General features: G+C 32.3%; 1 protein-coding gene across 3 annotated transcripts in view; it reads right to left on the bottom strand.

Moving 5' to 3' along the window:
• The window catches only part of gse1a (Gse1 coiled-coil protein a), an 87747-nt gene that overhangs the window by 57574 nt on the left and 17629 nt on the right, over nt 1-12544 (bottom strand). For all 3 annotated transcript variants that reach the window (XR_015526472.1, XM_087312255.1, XM_087312256.1), the window contains exon 2: nt 8154-8342. Coding sequence is in view for 2 of the 3 variants with exons in the window: in XM_087312255.1 (XP_087168381.1) it covers nt 8154-8340 (187 nt within the window). In the remaining variant the exon portion in view is untranslated. The remainder of the gene's footprint in view (nt 1-8153; nt 8343-12544) is intronic.

Below are 12544 nucleotides of genomic sequence, written 5' to 3'. Positions count from 1 at the left end.
AACAAAGAAGAAACAAAACAGACAGAAAACACTACAGATGTCACAAGGGAGATGCTGACAACGAAGTGTGAATCCAAAGGCAGGTTTATTAAGAATAGTCAGGCAAGCAACGCTCAACACAGGGGTAAACAGCTCTATACAGGCAATCCAGAGTCGTGGTCAGTAAACAGGCAGTCAAAAGGCAGGCAGCTAGGAATGGCTGATGTGAAACTGACGTTTCGACACATTGTCAAGGTCCCGAAGCTTTGTTTCGAAACACTGCACCGAAGCATGATCCAAAACACTCAGGTCACATGACTAAAGTGTTTCGAAACAACTGGTCACATGACTTAAGCGATTCAAAGCAACGATCACTTCAGAAACGTTTCGAGACCTGGCAAATCTGCAGTCTCATTAAGCCTAGTGGACCTTGCATATGTACAGTGCTGCAAATGGCTTTTGGGTTCGAATCCCGACTTGTAAATATTCTGAAATTATGATTTTAATAATGTTACTGTTTTATGGTGTAGTCTAGACAGGATAAAGCTGCGGATCCGCCATCAATATAGCATAATTTTTGTAAAACTGTATAACAATAATTTATATTTTTGCAGTACTGTGATGGTTGGGTTTGGGGTTGGGGTAGATTTGAATAAAATACAATAAATGGCAAATTTAAAGAATACTATAAATAATTATCGTTAACTTCCGACTGCAATCTAGCAACAAGCCTGTTTTATGACCAAAACAAGACATTTTTATTCACAAAGTGTTAATTCAGATGTCAGACCAGTGTTAAAACAAAACGTTACAAGAACAGATCATTCTAAACATAACATCTTCTAACACAACAGCTGCTTCACCTTGGATTAGAACCCATTATCTCTGCATGCTAGTGAGGAACTCTCAACCCTCAATTAAGTTGTAACCCCTTTAGACCTAAATTATATTCCAAATTTCAGAAAAATGGGATGTCATGTTATGTCCATTGTAATGGACGCAGGGTCTGAAGGGGTTAATACTTCAATTTGCGTAACTGTTTCTGTGCTAAAGCTGTTCCAGTGCAGAGTGAGGTTTCGAAAAGTTTCCAACTTTGACACATTTGCTTCAACTGTTTCAGTGTTTTTAATGAAGCCTCGCTTTGCCCGCCCCTACATGCAGCTGACAACATAAATATAAGGAAAGTAAAACGCGTCTTATATAAATAGAAGAGTGTCTCAAAGTGAGCCATATATATGAGCATGTTATCAGTACTTGAGCAGCTTCAACTGTGTGAGAGTAATCAGTGGAGACTTGGAGCAGGGGTGTGTGTGTGTGTGTTGCATGACAGGACTTGTAGTACATATTGAAACAGGATTCTAGTCCGTTTAAATGTAAATGTTCTCCAGTGATCGATGAAGGTTAGATCACTGGTGATCATAACAACAGAAATGCAAAATAAATAACTGAAAACAAACATAAATAATTAAGTAAATAAGTAAATAAATAACCAAATATAAAAATAAATACATAATAAATAAAAGGGTAAAATGCAAACCTCAAATAAGAATAACATAGCAAAAAGTGAACATGAAAAACCTACATATATACAATATACATCTGCATCCCTGCCAATACTCCCGTTTTTCCCAGGAGTCTTTCGTAGTTTAGTCCATATGTATATATATATATATATATATATATATATATATATATATATATATATATATATATATATATATATATATATATATATATATATATATATATATATATCGGCACTAGTGAAAGGGCTTAGGAATGTGATATTGTGTTTATACAGTTCAAACATTTTGACGCCTTAATCGTGTATTCATACTATAGTAATTGTAGTGTGTTGAGTGTGAGACGGGACATATTAGAAATGTATGTATTTTGTGATGGCCACTCTTTGTATAACCCGGAGTTACTTTTTGGTTAGCCATCTGTTTCTAATGAGTCTCCTGATGTCGTGACTAGTTCAGTAAACTGAAAGAAAGAAGAAATGCCTGCATGCATTTGGAGTTTTTCCTTATTACAAACACAACAGTAATCTGGTAGTGTTCGCTTCGCTTTGGCTTTTCAGGGTTAATTAATGTGAGAAATACTGGGGAATCTCAGCCTTATAATCTTAAAATGTCAGCAAAATCCCCTGTTTTGTTATCAATTATGACATTAAACTAGAGAATCATTCAATTATTAGCTCTAAAATGACGTTGGTGAGGTAGCAACGGATTCTGCTGTTCTGACGTCAGCTGCAAATGTAAACGAATGGCGAAAGAAAGTAGTTCCCATTTTGAGACTCTCTTTGAATGATTTTCTTTTTTATACACACGATTGTGCCGTTGAACTGTTGTATAAACACAATATCACATTCGTAGCAGTGCGATGTGGCTGTATATTGTCACTGCATGCCTTCCACCAGTGCCGATATACAGCCATATCACACTGCTTGTGTAATATTTCTCATATATATTTACACTTATAGGTTTCATTTCATAACTGATTTCAGACTATATATGATAAACACATTTTTGGATGAACTATTTCGTTAATGTGACACTTTTTGTCCACAAACAATATAGTTTTTACCCATTATTTATAAATCACATACAATTACAGTTTTTACTACAACAACAACTAAGACTACAACATTATCCAAATTGTACCAAAAAAGGCTGGGCCCACAACAACCAACCACAGCCGTAAGAACATTGCAATGGGAAAATTGAGTCTTACTTTACTCTTTCACATATTTGAATATCTGAATCTGAAAGCTTTGGCGATATTTAAATCATTTTTTTCAGTCAAACTCTTGACGAAACAAAGTGTGTATGTCTGTAAGTTTGGAGAAAGATGTCAGTTGTGTACTCTTACAAGAGAACACACATTATTCACAGAAGTGCGCAAGTACATATTCAGAGAAGTACGAACACACACAAACACACACTAAAAGCCTCAAAGCCACCAAAGCCTTAAACAAAAGACAGCTTTTCCAAACAGGCTTAGCAATCTGAGCCCGAGCATCGACTGTCATTGAATTACCGCAGTCAAAGAGTGTATGAATGCACAAAAATGACAAGCGCAATACACACGCTGTGTATCAACTCAGCAGTAAAAAGACACTTAGAGAAGCACCACAGACATTACTGGCACACAAGCACTTAAACAATCAATACAACCCCTTTTTCTCTATCTCAAAGCTTCAGAGAGAAGAAGATAATGATCAAGTCGATAAACACACGGTATGATCATTCAAGATGACGCTGGTTAAAATATGCTGCTTTTCTCTGACAACACAATACAACTCTACTTCTTGCTTTTCAATTGCGTGAAAATATTCTGATCGACAACGGTCCATTAGTAAAAAAACATGGTCAGAGCATTTGATTTTGTATGCGGTGTGGAATATCTGAGCAGTTGTTTGTGATTGTTTTTCATTATTTTTTACAACAAATGTTTTTTAGAAGCAAGAGAAAACTTAAAACACGAAAAAGGAAAAAGTTAAAGTAATCCAAAAAAAAAAAAAAACAATGTAAAAAAAAAATATATGAAAATGCAAGTAAAATGTACAAATAAAATAAATAAAAACAAAAAAGAAAACTCAAGTAAAACATCAAAAAGAATGGATAAACATATGCAACAAATGCCAGAGAAACAGCACAACAACACAGAAATGCTTGGCTAGTTTTTGCAACGCGAAAGTGAAATGCAAAACAGACGCATAATTTGAAAAAAAATTAAAATGAAAAATAAAAATACAAATAAAGTGTAAAAAATAAATAAATAAATAAACAAACAAACAAAAAACAAAATGTAAAAAAGCTCAAATAAAACACCAAAAAGAAACATTAAACAAATGCAAAAAACACACACACACACACAAAAGTGAAACAAAATGCCAAACAAACAGAAAAACAAAATAGAAATGCTTCGACATGTTTGGCTAGTTTTTGAAAAGCGGAAGTGAAATGCGAAACAGACGTGCAATGAAAAATAAAAAATAAAAGCTAAAAATACAAATAAAGTGTGAAAGAAAAAAAATTAACAAACAAAAACAAAATGTAAAAGCTCAAATAAAACACCAAAAAGAAACGCGAAAAAAAAAAAAAACACACAAAAGTTAAATAAAATGTCAAACAATAAGCACAACACAGAAATACTTCAACATGTTTGGCTAGTCCGAAGAGCGAAACAACACAGAACAACAACACAGAAATGCTTGGCTAGTTTTTGAAACGCGAAAGCGAAACGCAAAACAGATGCACAATTAAAAATGTGAAAAAAATCTACAAATACTAATAAACTGTAAAATAAGTAAAGAATGAAAAAAATAACACAAATAAAAAAAGATGTTTTTTTTTTTCTAAACGCTACAAGTAGCTAAAACGCGCTCATTTAGGGGTGGGAACCGGGGAACGTGCAACAACTATAATCATAAGGTAAACACAAAACAACAGTTTCCATCTGGAGCTCCTTCACGGGACTCAACACTTGTTAACACTCACTCCATTGGGCTCGCGGCTCTCAGCACCACCCACACTCATCACAGATACCAAGTCAACCAATCACAGAGCTTGCGTTACACGTCCTTGCAATGTATAGTTCCATCATTTGAGAGGTGTGTGTCAGCTTCAGCCCCGGTGACGAATATCCGACCACCCGAAGGCTGCGCCGGACAACATGCGTGTGCTTGATGCATGCAGAAGTACAAATTAGCCTTTACTCTAATAAACCATGCCAAATAAACAAATATTTAAAAATAACCAAATATCAAGGAGACACACAATTAAAATTGTGAAAAAAATACAAATGCTAAAAAAAATCTAAATGTGTAAAACAATAAAAATAAACAAAAACAATAAAATATCATGAATAAAAATACAAACAAATTAATAAACTGAACATAAAACACATCAGATAAAGACAAAAAAACACTAAAAAGCCATGTCTAAAATAAAGAAATAAAAATTATATAAACATATATCAAAGAGACACACAATTAAAAATGTGGGGAATAAAAACAACAAATACAAATGGCAAAACAAATCTAAAAGGTTAAAAAAAAACTATTTAAAAACAAATAAAAACAAATCAAATATCAAAACATAAAAAACGCAACATCAAATAGGTACATCAAAAAATACAATAACACTAATAAACAATGTCAAAAATAAACAAATAATATAAAAATAAACATATTATAATTAAAATTGTAACAATAAAATCCAATTAAAACGATGAAAACAATTAAAAATGTGGAAAAAAAATACAAACCAAAAAATCCTAATGTAAAGAATAAACAAATAATGAAAGAACAAACATATATCAAAAAGATACACAATTAAAATAGAGAAACCAACACAAGAGAAGTGTAACTCTACTAAACAAAAAAAAACAAAATATAAATAAAACAGTAACAAAAATACACAAAAAGAAATCATAAAAAGAACAAAAAGATGTGTGATGTTGTGATTGTATGTCATTATCAGAGTGTGTGTGTGTGCGTGCGTGTGTGTGTGTGTGTGTGTGTGTGTGTGTGTGTGTGTGTGTGTGTGTGTGTGTGTGTGTGTGTGTGTGTGTGTGTGTGTGTGTGTGTGTTTTTTTTTGTTTTGGCGTTGACAACAATTACACAGACAGATGGGCAGCTAAATGTTGTGCCAGCCATCTAAAATACTGCAAACCCGTATGCAAATATTATTCAAATCTATTCACAATTTGTTGACAGAAACCACCGCCCACACACACACACACACACACACACACACACACACACACACACACACACACACATCGAGTAAACAATGGCTGTCCATGATAATATACACGCTACATATGGATGCCTGGTTGTTTACATTCTGCATTAAAATACTAATAGACACTAATGCTAACTAAGATACAGTGCATATTATACCAGTCGACATAAAAGTAGTGGCTTTTGTTAAATCAAACAAACAATAAAATATAAAAAAAAAATAATTAAAAAAAGCATTAAAAAACAAAACCATAAGCAAAACACAACAATGAAAATTCAAATAAAAATGAAAGAAATAAACAAGTGCAAAAAACAAAACTAAAGATAAAACACAATTACACATGTGAAAAAAATTGAAATAAAGTGTAAAAAAGAGGAAGCAATAAACAAACCAAAACAAAAAAGCTAAATATATATATATATATATATATATATATATATATATATATATATATATATATATATATATATATATATATACACACAAAAAGAAAAAAATAAACAAATGCAAAAAATTTTTACAAAAAAGCAAAACAAAATGCCAAACAAACAGAATTAAATAAAAATAAACAAGACAAAACAACTAAGAAAATTCAAATAAAAATAAAAGAAATACCCAAATGCAAAAAAGCTAGAAACAAATAAGCAAAACAAAATGCCAAAAAAAACCAGCACAACAAAACAGAAATGCTTCAACATATTTGCTAGTTTTGGAAGAGTGGAAGCGAAATGCAAAACGGATGCACAATTGAAAAACTCAAAAGAAATGAAAAAGCACAAATGTTACAATAAATAATTTAAATCAATTGAACAGCAAAAATCACAAACAAACAAAAAATTAAACAAAGCTTCAAAACAAACGATACAAGAAAGCAAAATGAAATAAGGAGCAAAACCTATATATATTTTATCTATATATATTAAACCAATATATATTTTCATTCATTTTCTTTTCAGCTTTGTACCCTTTATTAATTTGGGGTCGCCACAGCGAAATGAACCGCCAATATATCCAGCACATGTTTTATGCAGCGGATGCCCTTGCAGCTACAACCCATCTCTGGGAAATATCCATACACACTACACTCATACACTTTGACAATTTTAGCCAACCCAATTCACCTGTACCACATGTTTTAGACTGTGGGGGAAACCGGAGCACCCGGAGGAAACCCACGCGAACACAGGCAGAACATGCTCCACACAGAAACGCCAACTGACCCAGCCGAGGCTCGAACCAGCGGCCTTCTAACTGTGAGGCGACAGAACTACATACTTTGCCACTGCGTCCAAAGAAATTCAAAGAAAAATAAAAGAAATAACCAAAAAATATTAAAACAAAAAATGCAAAACAAAATGCAAAACAAACAGCAGAACAGAACAGAAATGCTTCGACACGTTTGCCTACTTTTCAAAAAGTGGAAGTGAAATACAAAACAAATGCACAATTAAAAAATACAACACAAATAAAAGCACAAATACATTAAACAATTTAAATGAACTGACCAGCAAAAATCACAAACAAAAAAAATTAAACATAGCTTGAAAACAAACTAAACAAGAAAACTAAATTAAAAATGAGGAAAATGAAACAAAAACAAAGAAATTCAAATAAAACTAAAAGAAATAAACAAACACAAAAAACAAAACAAAAACGCCAAACAAAAACAGCACAACAAAACAGAAATGCTTCAATATGTTAGGCTAGTTTTAAAAAATGGCAGTGAAATGCAAAACAGAAGCACAATTTAAAAATACAACAGAAATTAAAGCACAAATGTTATGTTAAACACTTCAAATAAACTGCAAAAATCACAAAAACAGCAAAATCACAAACAAAAAAAGCTTCAAAACAAACTAAACAAGAAAACAAAATGAAAAAGGAGAATGCAACAAAAATAAACAAAGTATTTTTCTTAGAATAAATAGAAATAAAAGAAAAAAAACAAATGCAAAAAACACAACAAAAAAGAAAGGCTTCAACATATTTGGCTAGTTTTCGAAAAGTGGAAGGAAAATGCAAAATTGACGAACAATTAAAAATCTGAAAAAAAAAAATAAAAATAAAGTGTAAAAAAAGGAAATAAACAAACAAAAACAAAAAACTCAAATAATTAAAATTTAACAAATGCAGATATCAGAAAACAAAAAAGCAAAACAAAATGGCAAACAAACAGCACAACAAAACAGAAATGCTTCAGCATGTTTGGCTAGTTTTCGAAAAGTAGAAGGAAAATTCTACTTTTTCCTTCACTCACGTCTGGACCGAGCCTCTCTCGCAAAGAATCGCCAGTCTATAACGATTGATGATTGGCTCCTGTACTAGAAGGTGTGGCTTCATTCCCCATATTGACCATTATACTTTTCCTCATTAAGGTAAGGAGGAGTATTTGGAGCTCAAATGTGAAAGCTCAACACTGACCTCTGGGCTCTTCAGCCTGTTTGGCCAACTTTCGGAGGGCTGCTGCGAAGCCGGATTGAGATGCAGGACTCCCGCTGGCAGCGATTGATCCGCTGATGGGTGAAGCAGTGAGGGGACTCACAGTGGCCATAGTGCACGGAGCCGCAGAGATCATTCCCAATGACAGAGACTTCGGCTCCAGGCTCATTCCTGCAGACAGAGAGAAAAGAGAGACGTTTATTATTGCTGTTTACATGTTTACATTCATTATGATGTTTAACAAAGCAAAGACATTTTCACAGTATGGCTGATAAAATTTTTCTTCTGGAGAAAGTCTTATTTGTTTTATTTTGGCTAGAATAAAAGCAGTTTTGATTTTTTTTATGAACCATTTTAGGGACAAAATTACTAGCCCCTTTAAATTATATTTTTTTCTCGATAATCTACAGAACAAACCACTGTTATACAAAAACTTGCCTAATTCCCATAACCTGCCTAGTTAACTTAATTAACCTAGTTAAGCCTTTAAATGTCACTTTAAGCTGTATAGAAGTGTCTTGAAAAATATCTAGTAAAATATTATTTACTGTCATCATGGTAAAGATAAAATAAATCAGTTATTAGAAATGAGTTATTAAAATTATTCTGTTTAGAAATGTGTTGAAAAAATCTGCTCTCTGTTAAACAGAAATTGGGGAAAAAATAAACAAGCGGTCTAATATATATATACACACGTTACATATACTAATTACTAATATATAAAAACAGTTAAAAAAATTAATAAAGTTAATTAAAAAAGTTAAACAGTTGAGCGTGCATCTTTTAAATTTTACAGTTTTAGTGTCTGCTTTTTGCTGGTTGTATGTGGGTGGAGTAATACACAAAGAATAAAGAGGCTGTAGGAGTTCTGATATTGCAGAATATCGCACGGCTATCAGCCAATCAGATTTAAGAAGAACTGTTGTATAAATGAGCAATATTACACGAGTAGCAGTGCTATATGGCTGTATATCGGCACTGGTGGGAGGCGTGCGTTGACACAAGGCTGCATGCCTTAGTGCCCCCACCAGTGCCGATATACAATATACAACAAAACAGTAAATATGATAAAAACACCACACCACACAACACAAATAATAAAAAACTCAAATCAAAATACAAAAAATCATTTAATTAGAATGAAATAAACATGTAAAAAGACTTAAATTACTTCATAATTCTGTCAAATCACTTATTTTATTTCCTCCTCACATGCTTTGAATAAAGTTTCTCTCTCTCTCTCTCTCTCTCTCTCTCTCTCTCTCTCTCTCGCCACCCCCCCCCTCTCTCTCTCTCTCTCTTCCTCACTCTGTGTATATGCAGAACAGGTTCAGTTAAAATTAAAACATAAAGGAGGGTTCGCTGACGATGAATTGCACAAACTGATAACCACATTTATTTGCATGTGACGTCTGTAATGATTTAAGACTAACCTTAACCGTTCTGGAGACGGTCCAAAAAAACCTTATCAGCAAATTAAGTGTGACCAAGTTAGAAAATGATTTTGCGTATTCAGAAATGTATTCAGTAGAACAGAAAATAATGCATTTCAGGGCGCCAGCAATACTAAAAGAGCTGGAAGACAAAAGTTCAAATATATACTGTAAAATAATTCTTGCTGCCTTACACTTTTTGTTTTAATCAATCTGACTTTTCCTTTCATCTCAATTTACACAAATAAAACTGAATAAAAATATTAAGGTAAACTTTGTATAACTTTAATATATATTTTTGAAACACTATTAACTTATTAAAATAACTAAAACAACACTTGTTGTCTTAACTTTTTGTCTTTTTTTACAGTCTAGAAAAGCTACTGCTTTGGTTTGACAAATAAATAAATAAATAAATAAATAAATAAATAAATAAATAAATAAATAAATAAATAAATAAATAAACAAACATATTTTGTGCTTTTCTTTACACTCTTAAAATAATCAAGAACAAAAAAAGTTCATTGTATATTTTTGCATATCTGAAATAGTGTGATTTATATTATTTAAACTGTAAATGAACCATTATTATTATTATTACTATTATTCATTCATTTTCTTTTCGGCTTGGTCCCTTTATTAATTTATTAATCAGGGGTTGCAACAGCTTAATAAACTGCAAACTTATCAAGCATTTGTTTTTTGCAGTGGATGCCCTTTTACCCGCAGCCCAACACTGGGAAACACCCATACATTCCTGCATTCACAGACATACACTACAGCCAATTTAGCTTATTCACCTATAGCGCATGTCTAACACAGGTTAGTGGGTTTGATAAACGGCCTGTAGTACCAAATTCTCTCAATATGCACCAGACACTTTACCTAAACTCCACCTTATGAGGACTCAATAAGGAAAACAATGCTTACTTGTAGCACACAATCATGTTGCTCTTCTTGTTTTCTTTAAACTTAAATACCTCTTTTGCACAATATCTTAACAATATCACACGATAATGCACCAAAGAAGGCTTTTATTTTATTCTTAGTGCACTGAAAAAAAATATTCAAAGATAATTTCTTGGATTTACTAAATTTTTTTACGTTGAGTGGTTGAAAACAATTTATTTGTGTTGAATTTAAACAAACAAATTAGGTTAAACATTATTCAATTTAATTTGTTTGTTTAAATTCAACACAAATAAATTGTTTGCAACAGTTCCACATGCAACGCTTTTTTCAATGTGAATTTGTTTTACTTAAATGGTGCAAGTGGATAAAAAATAAATAAATAAATATATATATATATATATATATATATATATATATATATATATATATATATATATATATATATATATATATATATATATATATATATATTAAAATTCCTTCTATTCTAGCCAAAATAAAACAAATAAGACTTTTCCCAGAAGAAAAAATATTATCAGACATACTGTGAAAATTTCCTTACTCTGTTAAACATAATTTGGCAAATATATAAAAAAAATATATATATTATATACATGCCTAATTACCCCAACTTCACTTGCACTTTAGGCTAAATACTAGTATCTTTAAATATATTTAGTGAAATATTTGTTTTCATATTATTCTGTCATTTTCTCATGTTATAAAAGCAAAAATAAAATAAATCAGTTGTTAGAAATGAGTTATTAAAACTATTATGTTTGGAAATGTGTTGAAAAAAAATTTAATTTACAAGGGGGCTAATAATTCTGTCTTCAAATATGTCTGTACATGTGGAGGAGTTGACAATAAAGCTGACTTTGACTTTAATTGAAATCCCAGTTTCAGCTAAAAAAATGTTTGTGAGTGAAACATCCGTCTAATAGCAGACTTTATTTCTGGACTAATCCCAACAATAACGTTTTTTTCTTTTTTCAATGAAAGTGAAAATTTCGCATCTTTCCAAACAGCATGCTCTACGACTTCCTTCCTTTGTGTGTGTTTCTCTGTCTCTCTCACACCTCCGGCTATCAGTCACTGCCAGCGTTTGGAGCAGAAAACAAACAAAAGCCTGCTTTATCTTGATAAACTCTGCCTCACCCTTGGCCTTGTGCTGAACTGAGCAGAACAATTAATAATGAACTCAGGGCAGTTAGAGGAGCTGGCAGAGCATCATCTGCCATCAGCCACAACTTCATTACCACTTAATGGAGCTTCAAGCATCCAAACACGCAGAGCCGGAGAACATAATATGGCCTGTAGTTCAGCTGAACAGATTAATCTCATTACTCTTAAAGTGCACTATAATTCAGGCATAATGTAACGTGTCATGTGAAACATGTTCTCTTTATATATTGGCGGTCAAGCTACGGATACACAATATATCTTTTCAGAATCCATATCCCAATGTGTACATCCACTATAGTCACATTGCAGAGTTGGGATTACATATGGTTTAGAAATAAACATATTATAAAGCCATTATATAGTTCAAAATACATAAGATGTATGGCATCACTGCATAGTTTAACAATTTTGGAGTAAAAATGTATCATTTGCACGCTTTTAAGCCCTAAGAGAGTTTAAAGGTGCAGTAGGTGATTGTGTTCAGAAACATGTTTTGTTGTGCTGATTGAAAATCTCTTCACAGACCAATAGTAATGATTACAGTAAATGATCTAAATGTGTTTATATGTATTTTTATATTCTGGGTAAGGCATAAAACTAAAAAAATGTTCCAATTAAATATTGTCGGTCCGATATCTTCCATAATTCTGATAAGTAGCTCAAACTGTCTGTCAGCAAATGTAGATTTGGGCTTCTGCGCATCTCTGTTCACGCATTAGCGTGTTCCTGCCTGCATGAGCGCCGCGTGCACACAAGACTGTCACAGTGACGATAAAATCAAATGCTAAATTGAAACCTTTTAAAATCCTGATACAATATTGGAGTTACTTTTGCACGCTGAAG

This window comes from Danio rerio, chromosome 25, assembly GCF_052040795.2.
Source record: "Danio rerio strain M-AB ecotype USA chromosome 25, GRCz13ab, whole genome shotgun sequence".
Classification (NCBI taxonomy): domain Eukaryota; kingdom Metazoa; phylum Chordata; class Actinopteri; order Cypriniformes; family Danionidae; genus Danio; species Danio rerio.
The sequence above is the reverse complement of the archived record's forward strand: the minus strand, read 5'-3'. Positions and strand labels throughout refer to the sequence as shown.